Genomic DNA, 24,156 nt, shown 5'->3' on the forward strand with positions numbered 1-24,156 from the left:
ATATCACAAGGCTGTACTATTTGAGGGCATTTTATATTTAAATGACATAGGTATTCAAACTGAATGAAAAAGAAATTAAAAAATTAATGATTGAACGAAGACTCAAATCAGCGCTCCAGTGATTATCAATCTCAAGCAATACCGACCGACAGAACCATTTGGCCCGCCGAAAACTGTCTTATCTTCACAGAGTTAATGAGAACTTCAAAGTTGATTTTCTTAAGATTTTATGAGGGGTACATCAAACTGCTTAGGATGACTGACATTTGATTTTTGAATGTCATGTATCATAAACATAAATTATAAAAATCTGATTCCTGTGTGGTCCCCTTGTAAGATATCAGGAGCAGGGTAAATGGGCCTTGATATTTTCCTACGGAATTAAATTTAGCAATACATACAACACTATATCCGAACCCACATTCACTATATTCTTCACACTGTATCAATGGCACTTTATGCTGTGGATACACCTGGTAATTAGTAGCAGCATGTCTGACAGTCAGGAAACTAATATTTTCATTCTACGTAAGAGTAAACTTTTCAAACAGCATATAAACAGAGTCAATATAAGAACAATAGCACTTACAATGTAATGAACCAAAACTATTTCACTTGAAACAAGAGTAGTTTTCTGGGAGCAACTTTTTAGCTTCAATTAGAAAAAAACTGGAGTGGCTACTAACCATAAATCACACAAGCAAGTTGAAATAAAAATCCCTTATTTGTTCAGGTTGTACATGAGATTAATATATTAACACCGCATATGGCCCTCTTGGCTCATTCTTAGGCAACAAAGAGTTTGTGTGCCTGAATTTAGTTAGTCCACATTGTTGTCTCGTGTGACATCAAGAAACGAAAATACGAACAATAAAAAATTTTCAGTGAATCACTGTTGTTGGTTGTGAACAATACTCTAATTGTCAAGATAGCTATGGTTGGTTGGTTTAAAGGCGGGAGAAGGGACCAAACTACGTCGTCATCGGTCCCTTGTTCCTAATAAAACAGTGCCACAAGTTTCAGAATAAAACGAAGAAAACATCTAACACAAAATGGAAAGAAACGAAAAGCCACAAAAACGAAGGGAAGGCAACGAACACTAAAAGGAACAAAAGAGGACAAGAAAACAGAGATGCTAGAAAAAGGAGAGAGTAAAGCATGAAAGCAGATTACAGTGGCTGGCCAACTATGAGAATAAAAAGGGAAAGCCAGCCACTCTGCAACACATTAAAACCTCCACCCTGAAAGCACTAGGGTGGAAGACACGTAGGGACAAAGCACATGTGCTAAAACCTACATAGAAGTATAAAACCCACTCTCACGGATAAAACATAAAACTACAGCTGCTGTGGAGGCATTGTCGGGCAACACCAAAGTCAGGGTGCTGGGAAAGTTAAAAGTCTGCTGCAGAGGAGCTAAAAGTGGGTAGTCCAGCAAGACGTGGACGACTGTCATTTGGGAGCCACAGTGACACTGAGGTGGGTCCTCGCGACGGAGTAGGTAACCACGTGTTAGCCACGTATGGCCAATGCGGAGCCGGCAGAGGACAACTGATTCCCTGCGAGAGGCCCACATGGAAGACTTTTACTTCCACACGTTCATAGTCTCCTTAATGACATGTAGTTTGTTATGTGTGCTGTTATGCCATTCCATCGCCCACTGCCTGAAAACCCTGTGGTTAAGACAGAACACAGGTCAGCTTCAGAAATGCCTATCTCCAGAAGCTGTTTCCGTGTCGCCTGTTTGGCCAACCTGTCGGCAAGTTCGTTGCTGGGGATTCCGACGTGTCCTCGGGTCCACACAAACGCCACGGCGGGACTGTTCCAGGGTATAGACGGACTCCTGAATGGACGCTACAAGAGGGTGGCGAGGGTAGCACTGGTCGATAAGCTTGTAGGCTGCTCAATGAGTTAGCACACAGGAAAAATGACTCGCCAGGGCATGAGTGGATGTACTCAAGAGCATGAAATATGACCGCCAGCTCTGCAGTGAAAACATTGCAGCCAACTGGCAAGGAGTGCTGCTCAATATGTCCTCCATGAACATATGCGAAGCCTATGTGACCATCAGCCATTAAGCCGTCGGTGTAAACCACTTCAGAGCCCTGGAACACGTCAAGAATCGAGAGGAAGTGACAGCAGATAGCGGCGGGGTTAACGGAGTCCTTATGGCCATGCAAAATGTCCAGACATAGCTGTGGCCTAGGCGTACACAATGGAGGGAAATGTGAACGGGTCGCAAGCAGAGGTGGTAAAGGGAAAGACTCCAGTTCGGAGAGAAGGGACTGCATGCGAACCGCAATCGTTAGCCCCGATCTGGGCAGCCGATACAGGAGAAGGACTGACACAGGCGGGAAAAGCAGACGCTTATTCGGATGCTCAGGGGAACTATGAATGTGTGCTGCGTAACTGGCAAACAGTTGTGCACGTCTGATCTGTAGTAGAGGGACACCAGCCTCCACCAGGTCACAGGACTTGTCCTAAAAGCTCCTGTCGACAATCGAACCCCACAGTGGTGCACAGGGTCGAGTAAATGCAATGCTGAAGGCACTGCCAAACCATAAACCACACTCCCATTGTCAATTCGGGATTGGACAAGGGCTCTATAGAGCTGCAGCAGTGTGCAGCGATCTGCACCCCAAATTGGTGTTTCCCCCGGCAACAGACAGCATTGACGTGCTGCCAGCACTTCTGCTTAAGCTGACGAAGATGAGGGAGCCAAGTCATTCGAGTGTCGAAAACCAGTCCTAGGAATTTATATGTCTCCGCTACAGACAGTGGATTGTCATTAAGGTAAAGTGTGGGTTCCAGATGAACTGTATGATGTCGACAGAAATGCACGACACATGACTTTGCGGCTGAAAACTGGAAGCTGTGGGCTAGAGCCCATGACTGCACCTTGTGGATGGCTCCCTGGAGGTGCCGCTCAGCAACAACAGTATGAAATGCAGAAGTCGTTTGAATACAGAGAAGGTGAGACAGGGCCTGACTGCTGTTGCTAGACTGTTAATGGCCACTAAAAATAGAGAGACACTCAATACAGAGCCCTGTGGGACTCCATTCTCCTGGATACGGATGGAACTATGGGAGTCACCAACTTGGACACCGAAAGTATGGAGCGACAGGAAGTTATGGATAAAAATCGGGAGTGGTCCCTGGAGACCCCACTCACATACAATGTGGCAAGGATATGATGTCACCAAGTCGTGTTGTATGCTTTACGTAAGTCAAAGAAGACGGCAATCAGGTGTTGCCGTCTGGAAAAGGCTGTTCGGATGGCAGATTCGATGGTCACAAGATTATCAGTGGTAGAGCGACCCTGGTGGAAGCCGCCCTGACATGGAGCCAGCAAGCCACACGACTCCAGGACCCAAACCAACTGCCGACATACCATACGTTCCAGCGGCTTACAAAGAACGTTGGTGAGGTGGATGGGCCTATAGCTATCCACATCAAGCACGTTTTTACTGGGTTTGAGCACTGGAAAGGTGGTGCTCTCCTGCCGTTGAGACTGAAAGACGCCATCGCACCAGATCTGATAGAAGATGATGAGAAAATGTCACTTGTAATCAGATGAGAGATGTTTAATCATCTGGCTGTGGATGCGATCAGGCCCAGAAGCTGTGTCAGGGCAATGTGCAAGGGCACTGAGGAGCTCCCACTCTGTAAATGGGGCATTATAGGATTCACTACAGCGTGTAGTGAATGACAGGGAGTTCCGTTCCAGCCACTGTTTGAGTGTGCGAAAGGCTGGGGGGCAATTCTCTGATGCAGAGGCTCGAGCAAAGTGCTCAGCAAACGCGTTTGCATCAGTACATAACTCGCCATTTATGGTAACACCGGGGACAGCTGTTGGGGCTTGGTACCCGAAAAGACGTTTAATCTTTGCCCAGACTTGGGAAGGTGCTGTGTGGCACCCAATGGTGGAGACGTATGTCTCCCAACACCCCTCCTTCCATTGTTTGCTAAGGTAGTAAGCACGGGCATGGAGCCGTTAAAGGCTATGAGGTGCTCCATGGAAGGGTGCCACTTATCCTGCTGTAGAGCTCGCTGACACTCCTTAATTGCTTCAGCAACTTCTGCCAACCACCAAGGACTGCCTTACACCTTGGGCACCCTAAAGAGAGAAGGATCACATTTTGTGCAGCAACAAGAACTGTGCTAGTCACCTGCTCAACCAGCACATCGATGTTACTGTGTAGGGGAGATTCAGCGGTGACAGCAGAGGTGAAAGTTCCCCAGTCCGCCTTGTTCAAAGCCCATCTGGGCAGACGTCCATGTGCCTGACGCTGCGCCAGTGACAGGAAGATGGGGAAGTGGTCACTACCACACAGGTCGTCATGTGCTCTCCAGTGGATAGATGGGAGAAGTCCTGGGCTGCAAATTGATAAATCAATGGCCGAGTAACTACCTTGAGCCACACTGAAATGTGTGGCGGCCCCAGTATTTAGAGGCAGAGGTCGAACTGAGACAAAGTTTCTACATCTCTGCCTCGGCCAGTAAGCATGGTACCACCCCACAAGGGGTTATGGGCATTCAAATCTCCCGGAAGTAGGAAAGGTTTCGGGAGTTTATCAATCAGTGCAGCTAATACATTCAGGGGTACTGCACCATCTGGAGGAAGATATACATTGCAGACGGTTATTTCCTGTGTCGTCCTTATTCTGACAGCCACAGCTTCTAGAAGGGTTTGAAGGGGCACATGTTCACTACAGACCGAGTTTAGGACATGAACGCAAACTCCACCTGACACTCGATTACAGTCACTACGGTTTCTGTAATATCCCTTATAGCCACGGCGGGCAGGGGTCCGCACTGCCGGGAACCAGGTTTCCTCGAGGGCAACACAGAAAGCAGGTGTACAGCTTAACAGTTGCCATAGCTCAGCCAGGCGGTGGAAGAAACCACCGCAATTCCACTGGATAATGAAGTCATCGTGAGACTGGGTAGGCATGGAACATTCAATAAGGCAGTTTACGCCTCAGAGTCACCTGCTGCCATCGATTTATTGCCTGAGCAGTCTATATCCATTGTGGATGAGGGTCTGGCGAGATCTAGGGTGTCAGCGGACGCCAATACCTCTACCCCACCCTCAGCCGCAGAGCTTGTAGGTAGCGGTGGTGTGGGTGCCACTGCAATTTCCTTGGTCTTAGGGGTTTTCTTTATGGATTTCTCTCGCTGCTTCTTGGGTTTCCGCGGCTGGGAGGACTTCACTGGCCCAGTCTCTGGGACAGGATGTGCGTGAAGCCGTAGGACCAGCTGCTTTTGGGCTCTTCAGCCACTGGTGGGTGTCACCTTTCCCACTAGAAGAAACCTGAGAAGGGAGTGACCCAAGGGACCCCTTCCTAGGGAGAGAAGCCGAAGAAGACTTATGCTTTTCCGGCTTAGAAGTGGGGACGGATGTCCCCGATGATTGGAGGGGGTGTTGCTCCCGAAGTAGGTGGTGCAGGAGCAACAGGGAGGGAAATGCCCTCCACCATCAAGGGGCAGGTGTAGTCTTCCAGTTCTGAGAGGTGACCCAGGTTGGCAGAGCTGATGGTGCCACAACTGTTGTAGCAGCGGCTTAAGATGATGTCATACGCACAGAACTCAGGCATTCAAATTTTCTCTTAGCCTCAGGGTAGGTCAGTCTGTCCAGGGTCTTGTACTCCATGATTTTCCTTTCTTTTTGGAGAATCCTGCAGTCAGGCGAGCAAGGCGAATGGTGCTCTCCACAGTTGACACAGATGGAAGGCGGGGCACATGGAGTGTTGGGATGTGATGGACGTCCGCAATCTCGGCATGTGACACTGGAAGTACGGCAGGAAGACATATGGCCGAACCTCCAGCACTTAAAGCACCGCATCGGGGGAGGGATATAGGGCTTTACATCACACCGGTAGACCATCACCTTGACCTTCTCAGGCAGTGTATCACCCTCAAAGGCCAAGATGAAGCCATCGGTGACAACCTGATTATCCTTCAGACCCCGGTGGACACGCCAGACGAAATGTACACCTCACTGCTCTAAATTGGGGCGCAGCTCATCGTCGGACTGCAAAAGAAGGTCTCTATGAAATATGATACCCTGGACCACATTTAAGCTCTTATGGGGCGCGATGGTTACAGAAACATCCCCCAGCTTGTCACAAGCGAGTAACTCCCGTGACTGGGCAGGGGGTGGCAAGATAGCTATGTCAAGCTTCGGCAGGAGATAATGAATATATATGCCCTCCACAAGACCTCTGCATCTATTCTCAATCACAAATATCTGGTTTCTTCTGCCTCAATTACTGTGTCACCATTGTATGTTGAAGCTCCATGCAAACAACTGTGTGTATGAAACTGGATGTACTGTGTTTTATTGCAATTAATAGTCAGCCTATTAGCTGTGAACCAAGAGTTACTTCTCCCCAAAATATGCTTTTCTGTATTACTCACTTCGTTACCTGAATCTGTAGCAGTATCATTTGAAAATACAGCAGCTTCAGAGGTTCCTGCTACAGTCATAACACAACTTGTAAACATACATCAGGAAAAGGAGTGGCCTACTACAAACTGCAAGACACAATCCATTTTGCAATGCTCTAATCTGATGCAAGCAAATTCCTTGTTATGAAGAAGTTGGGTTCAAATGGCTCTGAGCACTATGGGACTTAACTTCCGAGGTCATCAGTCCCCTAGAACTTAGAACTACTTAAACCTAACTAACCTAAGGACATCACACACACACCCATGCCTGAGGCAGGATTCGAACCTGCGACCGTAGCGGTCGCGCGGTTCCAGACTGTAGTGCCGAGAACCGCTTGGCCATCCCGGCCGGCCTATGAAGAAGTGTTAGTAACATTGTAGACTGTATTTTGTACATCCTGCTGTCTACAAAGCATCTTATGCATAAGACATTGGACAAGTCAATTTATAAGTATCCATACTTATTTAAGCATCCATACTTATTTAAAATTACAATAAAACACTTCATACACCAAGTATTTATATAGTGCCCTCCATAAATTTGAATATTCTTCAATGGAGTAAGAGCAGTGATGCTGTAAATATGACTGTTAAAGATTTTCCGAATGTTTTGACCTCATATAATTTGCTTTTATTTTTTCGGGAAGTTTATTATGTATAAAATTCCTATGTGGAAAGTGCTGATTTGGGTCATATTTAAGTTTTTATTTTGTTTGGTAAAGTGATCATGAATAACACAGCCTTTTAAAAAATCTGCAGTCCTCACCTATTACATTTATTTTAAAGAATATAAGGATTTCCATAAAGTAAATACATAGCAGAGGAGGAATACCAGAGATCTCACACAGAGGTTTCCACGAGTCTCTAGATTTACATCCAAACATGGTTCTAATGGCCTCTTTTTGCAGTTTTTACTATTTAAAGACTGACACTAATCAAAAAGTCACCCAAAACTGGACAACAGACTATGATACCAGAGCAAATATTTGTTAATGATTTAAATCAATTTTTCAAAAACAATACCAATAACTTCAATTCAACTGTAAATATAGCATTTTTCATCTTATATTTGCAGATTTTTATGAAAGTAACTGTTGAGGAATAAGAGACATTTACACCATCTAGTAGTGTTGTATACAAAACTGCAAACTGCGGCATTGCTGTACCAAACTCACTGACATAGATTTTTGTATGTGGTGGTACTGGGTACATGTTTTTGATGGCAAAGCAATATTATGCACTTGGTGTGATATTCACATAATACAAAGGGACTGCTGAAGTGTTGTTAGCAACAGCAAACATTCCTAAGGGCTGCTAACAGTGAATACTGCACAACAGCGCCATCTCTTGGTGACAGCGGACATCCCGTTACATGGGTGACTAGTACAGATGCACCTGTGTGGCTTTAGCAAAAACACGCCATTATGGACGCTGGTACCATTTCTTCCCAACCTGCAACACAAGGGGACCACTCTATGCTCAAATGCAACGCATTTCATGAGCCTGATAAATATGTTCAATGTTTCCTTGCCACTAGACAAGTCAGGAGTGATGTTTTGGTTTGTGGGGCGCTCAACTGCGTGGTTATCAGCGCCCGTATAATTACCCAATCTTTGCTCAGTCCAATTTCGCCACTTTCCTGGATGATGATGAAATGATGAGGACAACACAAACACCCAGTCATCTCGAGGCAGGTGAAAATCCCTGACCCCGCCGGGAATCGAACCCGGGACCCCATGCTCGGGAAGCGAGAACGCTACCGCGAGACCACGAGCGGCGGACACAAGTCAGGAGTGCCTGCAGGAAACCTAAGAGGAGCTGAGCACACTCAGCTGCTGGATTATATGGAATACAAGGCTGACACTAAAACTCACAAAGGCTACACCAACAAGGCAAAAGGAGCACGTTCTGGGGTAAGAAATACAGCTGATAGTCGTTTGTCAACCTCAGTAGCTCGCCAACATGCCTACATGAACATCAAGTTGCATATTACCAAACTGCATCCTTTCTCAGGTGACACAGATTCTGCAACTTCAAGCAATCCAGAGGCTCTCAATGGCACCTAGACTGAGTGCCATAAGTGGTTTCAACCACTAAGTGCACTAGGAGAGGATATAGATTACTATGGGAGAATGCTTGCCCCCCCAACTGTGACATGCATCTCTGGAAAAAATTCGCGGAAACTAGGTTATCCATGCACAGAGACAAAAGGTTCAAGAAGAGAATCTCACGCAACTCATGGAGTTTTTTAACAAAGAAACATGGAGATACCGCTCCACAAGAGAATTATGTATCCACAGCATCCATATCCCTTCTGTGTGGACTGAAGAATAGCAGCACTGGGGCCAAGACTATTGAAAGGATGGAAGCTTACACGCTAGAATAGCATAAAGAAACTGAACTGCTGCTTCTTATGCCTTGGACGTGGCTGCAACAAAAATCAGTACTTTACATGAAGAAATGCATCCTGTGTGAAATGTATAGGTGAGAGCCACATTTCCATCTGTAATTGCCACTTCACAGCAGTGAACGAGACTGAAACGATGAGTTCTAACTTCACATACTTACAAATTTCTTGTGAGAGTATCAGAGGACCAACTGGTAGGAATAAAATGAAATGTTCCATCCTGGACACGGGGAATCAGTCAAGTTTCATCCACCATTCATTGATAGAGTGTCTCCAACTCAATGTCAGTGAAACAACAAGTTTGGAGATAATGACATTTGAGTCATTCTGCACAGCATTCCTCTCTAGGAGAAAGGTTCACTTTGATATGATGGGATACTCCAACGTCCATATATCAGTTACAGCTTTCGAAAGCAGCAACAAACTGTCATGAACTGAGAGAAGCACAAGAAGTAGGAGATATGGTCTTCATGGAGGGTACACGGCTGACAGATCTGAGAGGAGACACTGAAGATATACCTATTTAACTCCTAATTGGAGATGATTATTATTGGAAAATTGTGACCTTGGAAAAACCAAAGTAACACCTCCATCAGTTATTCCCACAATCTTTGTCTATGATCTCAGTGGAAACACAACTGGTACGGAAATTAACAAAACAACTGTAGCTTCAATCAGATGTCTGATGAGCCAGTGCACCGTTTTTGGGACTTTGAGACAACTGGCATAACAGAGCATCAAGAGTGAACATTGATGACCATTCATCATCCTGTATGGCAAGAATTTCAAGAATCAGGCCACATGGAGAATGGCTGCAGAGTGCTACGCCCGGCTAGGAAGAGGGATATACTTTTCTACGGAACCACACTACTGCTGAAGTATGTCTTCGCAACCCACAAAACAAGTTTCATGGGAATGGAGAACAGAGGCACATTTATCATGAGAATATGTCAAATTACATTAGGAGAGATAAGGTAGAAGCTGTTCCTGAGGGCTATGTGGCTGCAAACTTATTTTACCTGCTGCACCCCATAGTGAAGAAATGCAGCAGTGGAAGAAGCATTGAGTAGAGGATTATGTTTAAGGCATTGTCACATGCACCCTACTCTCCATCTTCAAATGGCTTCCTCGAAACAGGACCAAATTTACTGCCAGACATGATTGCAACCGTGTTACAATTCCACAAACCCTCGAATGGGCCTAGTATATGATGTGGATCAATCCTTCCTAAGTTGACCTTGAATGAAGTGGACAGAAATCTCACTCGGTTCCTTTGGTATCGCGTTGAAGAGACTCAGAATGGTGCCTACAACACATTATCTAGCATTTGGACTCGCGAAGTCCATTCCTTTTGTCAGCTGCTACACAGGAGCTAGCAACACTATATAGTGATAAATATCAATCCATGTCAGCACTCATTAACAATTATATATTAATGTAAAATTTTGTAGTTAGCATGAGAGACAGTAATGACACCCCAGCTGTCTATCATGAACTGCAAATAAGCCTTCCACTTTGCAAATGGGGGATTAAGTCAAAGGAACTAGAGGCAATATGGCATGCCAAAGGCCTTGGAACCAATCCCACAACACAAGTCTTGGGAATCAATTGGAATACTGATGATGACTGTCTCCACCGAGTACCAAAGCACAGCTGAAGTCCTACATGACAAACTGGCAACTAAGAGAAATGTTCTTCGAACAGCAGATCAGTTTTATGACTATCTTGGTCTGTTCACGCCCATTGGGTTTGTTGCTACACTCATTTTCCAAGACACATGGCTGAGAGGTCTTGCATGAGAGGAAATTTTGCCCACAGATTTTGCATGTAATTGGCACTCCTGGATCCCAAATCTTCATCACCTGTCATCATTGCACATTCCCAGATGGATAGGTATGACAGACGTAAGTGATCATATGAAGCGCATGTGTCATGTGATGCATACAAAAGAGCTTATGGTGCTGTTCCGTATGTACGGACAAATACTGAAGTTGGTTACACAGCACATACTGTCAACAGCAAGAAAAGGCTGTCATTAATAAAGTAGGTGATACCGCTTGAATTGCTCAATGCATTGGTTGGCTCCTGATCCCTTCATTATTTTTCCCACAAAATAGAGTGTGATGCCAACGAAGCCAGTTTTTGAAGTGGTTCAACAGTCAATTTAGAGTGGGTACTCCAGGATTGAAACAAAATTGAAAAATTTCATTCGAGTGACAGAGACACTGACCTACACAACACTAAGTCAATTCTGCACATAATCTCACACAGGGACTAAAAGCAGACCTACTAGTAACACTTGACATCCTGTGGTGTGGTCCACATAGCTTTCAGAAGGCAGGCCACTGGACATCCCAGCTCCACCATGTCAGCATCAAAACCCAGACAGATGTCACTCTGGTCACCATTACTGAACCTGTATTCAACATTGCAAAATTCAGTTCATACTGGTGAATACTGCTCTTAACTGCCCACTTTATTTCAATTTATTGAGAGCTTGAAGAGTAAGACTAGAAATATAGGTAGTTCTACTGCTTTGGAGCTACAAAACACCTGTACATACTGGATCAGAAGAGTTCAAGAGGAGCTATTCACTGCTGAACTATATGCATTGCGTATGGAAGAACATTTACCCAAAGCATTGAAGACTGCTTGATAAAATCCATTCCTGTCTGATGGCATTATTGTTTGGTGATAAGCTACAATGGGCTGCACTGTCCAACTCACATCCAATTAAACCAGATGGATGACACCATTTCATGCAGCTTCTCATCAAACACATGCATGTAAGGCTGCTTCATCTTGGCGCACGTACTGTGTGAAAAATTTTGGGTTTTGTGAGGACATCAAGCTGGTTGGAGAGTTCTTCACTACTGTTTGTCTTGCAAGATAATACACAGTGGGTGATATGAAGAAATGGAGGCTCCACCACCGCTAGATAGAGTTCAACCTCCAAGACCATTTGCTGTAACAGGAGCTGATTTTGCTGGACCATTATATGTTAAAATTTGATGCAAAATCAAGACACCATGCATGGTCCTATTCATGTGTGCTACAACATGTGCAATTCATACTCAACTTGCCACTGATATGTCCACCAACAGATTTCTGATGCAACACTTTGCAGGACATAGAACTCTAATGCTCACCATTTACTCAGACACTGCTACAACATTTGATGCAGACAACACAAAACTGTCTGAACTCTTGTCCAGCATACTGACACACACTACTACTCTTGCCACCATGGAATCACCAGGAAGTACACAACATCACAGATGGCTTGTTGAGTAGGCTGGTGAGAATGCATGATAGACTCCATCAAATACTGCATCAGGCAGGATCTCTGTCACTCTCGTGTGGATGAAAAGAACCTAAACACCATTTTAATAGGAATAGAAGCTGCAACAAACTCAAGACACATCACTCAAGAAGAGTGAAATGGCATTGATGCCAGCCTACTTTCTAAATGGTGGCGAACTACATAGTCCAGTCATATTAATGAGACCACCACCTATGTCTGACAATGTGCAATAACAAGTCACAGATGGCAGGTGGCAGCACTAGCAGTGGATGGTATTTAAAAACATGTCAGGTGACGTGGAAAACAGTATGGTCATCATTGTAATATGTAAATGGAGCAATTTATCTGATGTCCTAAACAGCATTGTCATTGGCTTTTGAGCCACGGGTTGAAGCATTTCTGCAATGGCTAAGTTTGTAAACAGTTTGCATGCTGCCACGGTTAAAGTAAACCATGCATGGAAAGACTGACACTGAGGCAACTGTGGTGCAGCATAGGCCATAGATGACAGGTGAACAATGTCTGTGGCAATGTATAAGGGTGAACAGATGTGCAATTGACCACCCAGATGAACGAAGGGGGCTACCAACAGTGTCTCCCAATGACTGGTCAGCATATGTTGCTGTACATGAGCTTCCGAGCAGGTACTTCATTCATGCACCCATGCTGACTGCTGTTCATCGGTGACAAAGGCTGGAATTAGTATGCCAATACTGCAACTGGACATCCACTGAGTGTCAATGGGGGTCCATTTCAGATGAATTACATTTTATGTTCCATTGGACAGATGGCCATTCGTGGGTATGGCACAAAACATAAAACACCTGAAAGCTTGGGTATGGCACAAAACATAAAACACCTGAAAGCAATCATCCTGCATGCGTGATAGTGTTGGGCGTTTTTTGTGGCATCTTGGCATTCTGAAAGGCACAACGAATCAATGCAAGTATGCAACCTTGATGACCACGTCCACCTCTACCTGCAGTTTGTTTTCTTTGGCTCGATCTACAAGCAGGACAACACAACATGTCATACAGCTCGCAGTGTATGTGCGTTGTTCAAATAGCACCCATACGAGTTTACTGTCCAGCCTTGGTCACTGAACTCCCTGGATTTCAACACAATCGAGAATCTGTGGGACCACCTCGATTGGGCTGTTCGTGCCACTAATCCTCAAATGAGAAACCTAGTGCAGTTGGCCATGGCACTGGCGTTGGCGTGGCTCCACAGCCCTGTCGGTACTTACTAGAACCGTGCTGAAACTCTTTCTGCATATCTCGTAGCATTCCACAATGAAAAGAAGGTTATACAGACTTTTGATAGGTGGTTGCATTAATGTGACTGGACAGTGTAGTAACGATTTATTCCATGTAGGCCAGACACAGACAGAAGAAGGGATCTTGCCAAGGAGATTCAACTATGACAGAAGGACAATGAGAACATTTAGTACAGGTGGAGAAATGATTACCTCCTACTACTATAAAGCTACCATGAGGTGAAGGGTTATCCCTTGAGTAAAAAAACCAAGATTAGATGTCTTTCTACTTCAGAAGGATATTAAACCACGGCATGCCTGGAAGAGAGCAGTAGTGGAAGAGGTGCAGTTTGTCAAGGATGTCAAAGTAAGATGCGTCATTCTCTGGCAGCTGGATGGCATGAAGATCTGCCAACTGCTCCAGCTGGTCATGTCCTGTGAGGTACACCAGTGTGCGGAGGACATTGGGGACAAAAAAACTTAGCGTTATAGAGAAAATTGTAGACTGTGCTGCCCTCTGCAACATGTGTCTACAATATTGACTGAAACTGTAATAGTGCGAATAAATGTGTGAGCTAAAGTTACTCTGTAGAATTCCTTTCAATACTCGTAGTAGCAACAATGGTGATGTAGTTTATATAATAAAAAAAGTCTAATTTTCTTTATCCATGTCTCAACACACGAAAATCTAATATGGTAGGATTTCATCACCTGAGGGTCAAGAAATAATACTGCGAGGACTGTAATCTTTTACAATGTTACACCATGACTATATTGTCGAGGGACTATCATGCTTGAAGAATAATCATCTCTTTGTCAAATGAACCTATTCCAATCCTGGAAGGATTTTACAGCAAAGACACATTAAACTATTGCAGCAACAGACGTGCTCTCTGCATTCTGTGCTGAGGGTGGCTTTTGTTATGGCTGTACTGCTCGCCAAAGAGAGACTGCGTTCCGGCCCACACAAAATACTCATCATCCAATTTATCAAAAACTATTACGTGAAAGAATTTGATTTTTGCACATCTTACAGTCCAATATCTTCACTGGATGATGAACTGAATTTCTTTTCATTGTCCATCATACTTACTGAGCTGCATCAAATTAAGTAAAACATTTCATGCAATTTTAAAGAGTTGGCAGAGGTAAAAATGCATTGTGTAAACTTTGCATATAGTTGATTTTAGCTGAAATATTGCAGAGTGTGAAATGTAGATAGCATATTTAAAACTGAGAGCAGAACGATATCTCATTTTGTTTTCAAATGGATGGATTTTATATCCAATGGGTGATCCTGCATGATGCACTCATTTATGCCCTTGTGATTGTGAATTATGTGGTCATGACAATCACCATATCTCATAAACGATTTAACATATCGAAACAAGGTTTTTTGCAAACTTAGCAAGCAATGAGGCACATATGTTGTATCATAAATACTTGAAACTTTTTTATCCACCAAGAAATGGGAGTAATTTGTGCACAGCAGGGAGAAGTCAGTGGCTCAACATGCAAATAGATGTCCATAGCACTGTATGAAAAACCCAAGCAGCAAACTTATACATGTCCAAACACCTAGGGAACAGTGTAGCAGGATGTGTGTGTGTGGGAAAAAAAAAAAACATTGAAAATTTCTCTGGATAACATCTGAAGTGAAGATAGCTTGCTCAGTGAATATAGTTAAGTGATTAGATTCCAAACTGCTAGCCATTTGTTTTGATGTGCTACATCAAACACATCATATGCCAGTAGTACCACTAATATATCCTATCCCATAAGAGACAAGACCACCCATAAAGAAATCATGTCATTAATAAAAATACACTAAAAAACAGTATAACATAAGCACGAATGAACTGCTTACCAGTATTAGTGGCCAGTACCAAAGTGTGATAAGGGTATGTTTAAACAACCAGTAACAAAGTATGATTCTCAGCATAACATTCCCTCTGCTACCCCTGGTAGTCATTCAAAGCAATGCACACAGATGAGCATTTCCTGACATGTCTATCATCTCTTACCCACCTGTCCCTTTATCTCCCTACCCATCATCACCTCCATTTCACACCCCTCTCCAATCACCCAGAAGAGCGTCATGCCAAAAAGCTTTTGTTCATTTATTTGCTTGATATAGGAAATGATGAAAATCATCTAATATTTGAAGTATTATCATTAACATATAATGGCATCTTGTTCAACAGAATTAGTTGTGACTGCACTCAAGTAATACAAAGCAATTATAAAAACAATATTTACAAGAAAATGATACATTAATTATTTTTGTACCACTTATCATTCACAATAAATTCAATTCAGAAGAATCTATTTGTACTAAAATATAAAGTTACTAACTTGGTGGCACAGTTGATGATAACCACGACCACATTTGTCACATACAATTATCTCATTATCTGATTTTGGAGTAGATTTTTTGCAGATTACACATAGAATGTTTGAGGAATCTGGATGCGATAATTTTGCCAAGTCTTTAAATGATGACCAACTCTCAGTGTTGTCCCCAAATTTCACCAAACATTTTTCTGCTGACAGATCAACCTGGAATGTACAACAATCATCAGTATGGGAATGAACATGTAATTGCAAGATTAATGCACTCAATATATCTATTATATAAATGGCAGAAAATGTAATATTTTAGAGTGAAATCACAAAGTGTCCACAATTTGCAGGTTTTCTTCCATTAAACAATATTTTGTTTCATTTTTTAAAAAAATGACAGAAATTACTTTGTATACACAGCTCTATGGTTTTCAGCCAAATTAGCTCATGGCAGAGCAGTGGCATTAATTAAATTCAGCTCTGTCATCCTCTTGCAAAGATGATAATACCTATTTTCTTATTTTCGTAGTTATTATCACAGATCAACTGCCCTCCAACTGCATGGGCACATCTTTTAGTGGAAGAGGTCATGTTCAGTTCTCAGTGTGGTAGTAAGTAGGTTCCAACTCTTAGTCCACCTCTTGATGAGGTGCACTAGTTGGTGTATTGCTGTTAATGTGGGGATACATGCAATACTGAGCTGATAACCCTATCTTGGTTTACGAGGAAATTATTAACTCTGATTCAGAAGTTTTCTGTGCTTCACCGTCTCAAAACCCAATCGGCTTATATATCACTCAGGTAAAATGAATTTTATGTAGTCTGTGTTTTTGTAAAATATGTTCTCAACTAACATACAGCAAGAAGTGCTATGAGACAGTGTTGCACCTGGCCAATGTATCAGCCTCACTCTCACTGGATGCTGTAGACACCATGTCATTAATCGAGCTGATACAGTTATTTGCTATCCATGGTTCTCTGAATACTGATATAATGTCTAAAATCCTCAAGAATGCGGAAGTAACTGGATCTGCATAGTGAAGGAAGGCATATCTACTTCTCTCATGACCATCAACTTTGGGCTTATGGATTCTTTAGACAGAAATTTTTATCTGCCTCTCCCCATTACCATTTTTATGGAAATCCTCCCTCTGATGGTGTTCTGTCGAGATACATTCCTGGTTGCTGTTTTGATGACTGGGCCGGACAGCACATTTAATTTAGTTAAAACATCATGCAGTTGTGATGAACTCTCTTTGTCAGAAACCCAAGAGCTTCACACTAATTTAACTCACCAGAAGAGCTAAGGATACATAGCCCCTTCAAAAACTTTCTTTTAACTTAGTTCACTTATCCCAACACCTACTGTTCTGATGCCCGTATACATAAAGTACAACTCCTTTTAAAGAATCTCTAGTGGTCCAAATATTTTTTTCTTAAACAACAAGGGAAGCAAGGAACATTGTGTTTAATGTCCCATTCACAACAAGGTCATTAGAGACTGAGCTCAAGCTCAGTTTAAGGATGCATGCGGAAGAAAATCTGTTGGGCTTTTTCAATGGAACCATTATGGCATTTTCCTGGAGCAATTTAGGGAAACCACAGAAAACCTAAATCTGGATGCGTGGACACATATTTGAACCATCGTCCTCCCAAATGTGAGTCCAGTTTGCTAACCACTGCGCAACCCCACTCAGTTTTTCTTAATCAAGTTTTCTGCCCAAGTACACAAAAGGAATAACCCAGAATCACAAATCAAGCACATTTAGGAAATTTTAAGTGTTATTTAATTACAAACTCACCAATATGCTGTGCTACAGATTCACAGAACACTTAAAAAGGAAAAGAAGCACTGTCTGTTTTGTTCTGTCAGCATGTTGTAGTGACACATTTTAAAGAACATCTGATTTTACTCCATTCTTCTGATGGAACAATGTCATTTTCAACAGCAACTGATTTAACCACAAACAGCCAGCCATTGTGAAATAATTTAACACAGTCGGTTGTGTTACACAATGACAGGCACCAGTGAACATAGTCTGTAGATGCTGAAGCTCACAACTTCCTTCCTCTCAAGGAATAAAACTGACTTCTGCTGAACTGCTACTCTGAATCTGATTGTAATAGAGTGTATTTGCCCAGGTCCAGAGGCTGCATATGGCTTGTATAGTTTGGAGGAAGGTACACAGCATTTACATTCATCAGAAATGGTGTTTCCTTGGAATGTAAAAGGCATTGGTTGGTGATAAATACTATGTTCATTCTTGCTGAACCCATTTTGACATCTAAGCAACTGAGAAATCTTGTAAAATCTGTCATCATCCAGCGATTCCTTTTGTATTAAGATAGTGTTTTGATCTTTTTGAAGCACTTGGGAGCTCTAAATGTTCCCAATGTAGGCAACTTTCCACTTACATCACAATCACATTCATTATTTAACCACAATAGTGCAGTCATCCATTCTCAACTTTTTCACTTCTGTGGAATTTTTAACCCTCAACAGAATAGGTTTTGAAGATTAAATTATTTAAAAAAATTTAAGTGTCATCTGCACTGGAAATGTGTCTGGGCTCACAATACTGTCAATCAAGGCAATCTAAAGATCTTGCAATAATTTATACCTTCTATGCCCACCACCTCACAGTTTTAATGATTCAACCAACAGTTTGATGCACTGAAAATTTCAACATCAGTTTTTAGGTCAATTTCATAAGCCTTCTCTTGCAGTATGTTTCTGCTTATAGCGATGCTATTACTTCTCGTTCCTTGAAATCATTTTACAAGAAGATTTTCCACACTGCTGAATTGTAACATCAAAAGTTCTTCCTACTGGTATCTTAAGCATTTAAGAATGCCTCTTTGTTTCTGAGTATGTCACATAATGAAGACAGCACCAAATCATATTTCTTGCCATGTTGGAAAGTTGCATGTTATGATTGTCTTCAACATTGTGGGTGATTGTCATTTTTCGCTTTCTACACTTACTGGCTATAGCTTCACCAAAGTAAAACTGATAAACTTGGCAATAAGCAATTATACTTCTTGGCTTGTGCTTCGTTGTCTCAGTGACTGACGTCTGATCAAGTGACAAGATTGCATGGTAGGCAGGATGGAAATTGCTTTTCCAGATTATTCAACACTCGTTTCAGTACTGATACAAGAGAATTTGGTTACTTACCAAAAACTGTGATCTAAGAACATGTCAACTGGAAAAAAATTATCATCATTTACTGCCATCACACAACACTTGGGGGAAACCAAAAGAAAACTGACTTGGCCATATCAGGAAATGTGTAAACATTGGCTTTTAATTTGTAGAATATTTCATGTTTATCCTTCAAAAGCAGAGTTTTTCTTAAAGGAATAATATTGTTCTTATGCAAATTTCACCAAGATCATTGGAAATACCTGTTACAAGCAGGTTTGTTAATTTTAGGATTTAATTTATGTTTTAACATTCAATGAACTTTATGCAAACATCTAAAATGTCCATTTTAAGTGTGATTCTAACATTGAAAAAGGGCAGTAAAAATAATGATAGAAGTACACTCTTGAAAATATAACCACTGTAATTTATATTAATAACTAAGTGATAATTTTTCACACTCAAGTATCAGTTCCTCATTGTACTACTTCAACATTATGAATTTAAAGCTAATTAAACAGTACTTTATCATTATATTACTTCAACATCAAGCAATTTCAAACTAATTACTAGTACTGTAATCTCTCATACCTCAACGACTGTTCCTAAATAATAACGGCCATCCTTCTGCTGCAGTAGTACATCTTCACCTTCAGTGAAACAGCAACGCTCCTTTGTTGTACTGTCTGGTGCTGCAGGACTTTCATCAGATTCCTAAAACACACAGCATATAATTAGTTTGAGAAAACCAAGTTAAGCTAATGAATGGTTAGGGATTTCTTTTAAGGTACTGTGCATAACAACATAAAATATGCAGTATCAGGTCCTGATCTTGAAATTACCATATCTACAAAATTTTCTTTGAGATATACCAAGAATAAGAATTAATGACAGGATGTGATTTCACATGTAGTTAGAAACTTGGCAATCTGTGTCATCAAGATGGATTGGCATCAGCAGGGGAGAACAGAAGACAATGAAGTGGTCTTGACAAAGGAGCCAGACAAAAGGGTATCCCACAACATTGGACAGGGAGGGCTCTACAGTTGTGGTAATGCAAGCATCCCTAATTTTTTTAAGGTTCATAAATTTTCATGTTATCTACGCAGGTGTGTAGGATAAACTACAGCTGCAACAGCAATTTTGCTGCAACATAAGCAGTCACACATAATTTTACATTTCCATACAACAGATTCAATGAACCATGAAAATACAGTCATTAAAAACATAGCTGCCACACTTCTTATCTAGGTAACAGTATCAAGAAGCAGAAAATAGTTTTTTTAAATTGATTTAATATTTTTATTCTATGCTCACTGCATCAGATTCAACCTGAAAATAAATAAGAATAAAAATTATTCCTTCTGTACTTACATGAAAGGAAACTATGCAATTTTACAGCAAACCATTTTGGTGAGAACCTTACCATATAATTGTGTATAAGTAGAATGTCATTCACATTTTGAGCACTTTTTGTACTCCTTTTCTTTGATACGACAAATCCTATGTGACTGAAATTATGTTCGGCCAGGGCACTACATAACTCTGCAATTTACACTTCAATGCTCGGCAAAGGATTCACAAAACCACTTTCAGACAATTTCTCAACCATTCCACACTAACAGCACACAGGAAAATGAACACCTAACTCATTCTGTGTGACCTCTGATTTCTCTTACTTTATTACAATGGTAATTTCTCCCTATGTAGGTGGGAGTCAAAATATTTTGGCATTCGGAGAGGGAAGTTGGCAACTGAAATTTCATGAAAAGTTTACGTGGCAAAGAAAAAGCCTTTGTTTTCGTTATCATCAACCCAATTTATTTATATCCATGATATTTTCTCCCCTATTTCACGATGATACATAATGGTCTGTCCTTTGATCTTTTTTTGGTGTCATATGTCTATGAAATCGGGTACAGATCCCATATCATGCAGCAATACTGCAGAATAGGACAGACCAGTACAGTGTAGACAGTCTCTTTAGTAGATCTGTTACATCTCCGAAATGTTCTGCCAATAAAAGGCAGATGTTGGTTTACCTTTCCCACAATATTTTCCATGCAATGTTTGCAATTGCAATTCCTTGGTACTTGGTTGAATCTACAACCTGTCAAACACTACAATCTGTGGCCTTCGTGACATAAAATCATGAATCTAATCACAAAACTGAAATGATGATTCATAGACAGTGTCAAAAACCTTCAGGAAATCCATAAGTATGGAATCAATTTGAGATCCACGTTGATAGCGTTATTACTTCATACGAATCAAGAGGAAATTGTGTTTAAAAAATAAATAACTCATCATCATTATCATCATCATCATCATCATCATCATCATCTACGACAGATTATGCCTTTCTGCGTTCAGTCTGGAGCATAGTCCCCCTTGTAAACTTCCTCCATGATCCCCTATTCAGTGCTAACATTGGTGCCTCTTCTGATGTTAAGCCTATTACTTCAAAATTATTCTTAACCGAATCCAGGTACCTTCTCCTTGGTCTACCCCAACTCCTCCTACCCTCTACTGCTGAACCCACGAGTCTCTTGGGTAACCTTGCTTTTCCCATGGGTGTAAACACGACCCCACCATCTAAGCCTGTTCGCCTTGACTGCTACATCTATAGAGTTCATTCCCAGTTTTTCTTTGATTTCCTCATTGTGGACACCCTCCTGCCATTGTTCCCATCTACTAGTACCTGCAATCATCCTAGCTACTTTCATATCTGTAACCTCAACCTTATTGATAAGGTAACCTGAATCCACCCAGCTTTTGCTCCCATACAACAAAGTTGGTCGAAAGATTGAACGGTGCACAGATAACTTAGCCTTGTTACTGACTTCCTTCTTGCACAAGAGAGTAGATCGTAGCTGAGTGGTCATTGCATTAGCTTTGCTACACCTCGCTTCTAGTTCTTTCACTATGTTGCCATCCTGTGAGAATATGCATCCTAAGTACTTGAAACCGTCCACCTGTTCTAACTTTGTTCCTCCTATTTGGCACTCCATCCGTTTCTCTCTCTTTCCCACTGACATTACTTTCGTTTTGGAGATGCTAATCTTCATACCATAGTCCTTACATTTCTGATCTAGCTCTGAAATATTACTTTGGAAACTTTCAATCGAATCTTCCATCACAACTAAGTCATCCGCATATGCGAGACTGCTTATTTTGTGTTCACATATCTTAATCTCACCCAGCCAGTCTATTGTTTTCAAAATATGATCCATAAATAATATGAACAACAGTGGAGACAGGTTGCAGCCTTGTCTTACCCCTGAAACTACTCTTAACTATGATCTCAATTTACCGTCAACTCGGACTGCTGCCTGCCTAACTATGTAAAGACCTTTAATTGCTTGCAAAAGTTTGCCTCCTATTCCATAATCTCGTAGAACAGACAATAACTTCCTCATAGGAACCCAGTCATACGCCTTTTCTAGATCTATAAAGCATAGATACAATTCCCTGTTCCGCTCGTAACACTTCTCCATTATTTGCAGTAAGCTAAAGATCTGGTCCTGGCAACCACCAAGAGGCCTAAACCCACTCTGATTTTCATCCAATTTCTCCTCAACTAATACTCGCACTTTCCTTTCAACAATACCTGAGAAGATTTTACCTACAACGCTGATTAAAGAGATACCTCTGTAGTTGTTACAATCTTTTCTGTTTCAATTTTTAAAGATTGGTGTGATTGCTGCTTTCGTCCAGTCTGATGGAACCTGTCCCGACTCCCATTCCATTTCAATTATCCTGTGTAGCCATTTAAGACCTGACATTCCACTGTGTTTGATGAGTTCCGACTTAATTTCATCCACCCCAGCCGCTTTATTGCACTGCAATCTATTGACCATTTTTTCCACTTCCTCAAATGTGATCCTATTTCCATCATCATTCCTATCCCATTGTAGATCGAAATCTGAAACACTGCTGATCATATTGTCACCTACATTGAGCAACTCTTCAAAATATTCCGTCCATCTGCCCGAGGCATCAACAGGATTCACTAGCAGTTTTCCTGACCTGTCCAAAATACTTGTCATTTCCTTCTTACCTCCCTTTCGAAGACTGCTAATTACACTCCAGAATGGTTTTCCAGCAGCTTGACCCTAAGTCTCCAAACTGTTTCCAAAGTCTTCAAGATTTCTTCTTGGATGCTGCAATTATCTGTTTGGCTTTGTTTCTTTCTTCAACATAACTTTCTCTGTCTACCTGAGTTCTAGTAGGTAGCCATTTTTAATACGCCTTCTTTTTCCTTTTACAGGCTGCCTTGACTGTCATTCCACCAAGCTGATTGCTTCATCCTACCTTTACACACTACTGTTCCACGACATTCTTTAGCCTCTTCTAGTACTGTGTACCTGTACCTTGTCCATTCCTTTTCCAATGACTGTAGTTGACTACATTCAACTAACTGGTACCTTTCTGAGATCAATGTTATGTACTTGTGCCTGATTTCCTTACCCTGAAGTTTCTCCACTCTTATCCTCCTACATATGGACCTGACCTCCTGCACTTTCGGCCTCACAATAAAAATTTCACTGCAGATTAAATAGTGATCAGTGTCATCAGAGAATACCCTGAATACACGTGTGACCCTCACAGCATTCCTGAATTCTTGATTTATTATTATATACTCAATAACAGATCTGGTTCCCCTGCCTTCCCAAGTATACCGGTGAATGTTCTTATGTTTAAAAAAGGAGTTTGTGATTACTACGCCCATACTGGCACAGAAATCCAAGAGTTTTTTCCCGTTCCTGTTGGCCTCCATATCCTCTCCAAATTTACCCATAACCTTTTCATACCCTTCTGTTTGATTTCCAATCCTGGCATTAAAATCACCCATGAGTAAAACATTGTCCTTGTCCTTTACTCTAACAACTACATCACTGAGTGCATCATAAAAACTATCCATATTACCTTGATCTGTGCCTTCACAATGCGAACATACTGACACAATCCTAATTTTCTTGCTAGACACTGTCAAATCTATCCACATCAGTCGTTCGTTAACATACCTTATTGCAACTACGCTGGGTTCCATTTCTTTTCTGATGTAAAGCCCTACACCCCATTGTGCTATTCCTGCTTTGACTCCTGAGGAGGAGGAGATTAGTGTTTAACGTCCCGTCGACAACGAGGTCATTAGAGACGGAGCGCAAGCTCGGGTGAGGGAAGGATGGGGAAGGAAATCGGCCGTGCCCTTTCAAAGGAACCATCCCGGCATTTGCCTGAAGCGATTTA

At 41.8% G+C, this 24,156-nt stretch overlaps 1 protein-coding gene across 1 annotated transcript in view; it reads right to left on the bottom strand.

Moving 5' to 3' along the window:
- Positions 1–24,156, bottom strand: part of LOC126183661 (metal-response element-binding transcription factor 2) — a 118,497-nt gene that overhangs the window by 24,020 nt on the left and 70,321 nt on the right. Inside the window, exons 3-4 of the mRNA XM_049925806.1 lie at positions 19,495–19,617; positions 15,771–15,974 (exon numbers count right to left, since the gene is read on the bottom strand). Coding sequence (XP_049781763.1) covers positions 15,771–15,974; positions 19,495–19,617 — 327 coding nt within the window. The remainder of the gene's footprint in view (positions 1–15,770; positions 15,975–19,494; positions 19,618–24,156) is intronic.

This window comes from Schistocerca cancellata, chromosome 4, assembly GCF_023864275.1.
Source record: "Schistocerca cancellata isolate TAMUIC-IGC-003103 chromosome 4, iqSchCanc2.1, whole genome shotgun sequence".
In the NCBI taxonomy this organism is placed as follows: Eukaryota; Metazoa; Arthropoda; class Insecta; order Orthoptera; family Acrididae; genus Schistocerca; species Schistocerca cancellata.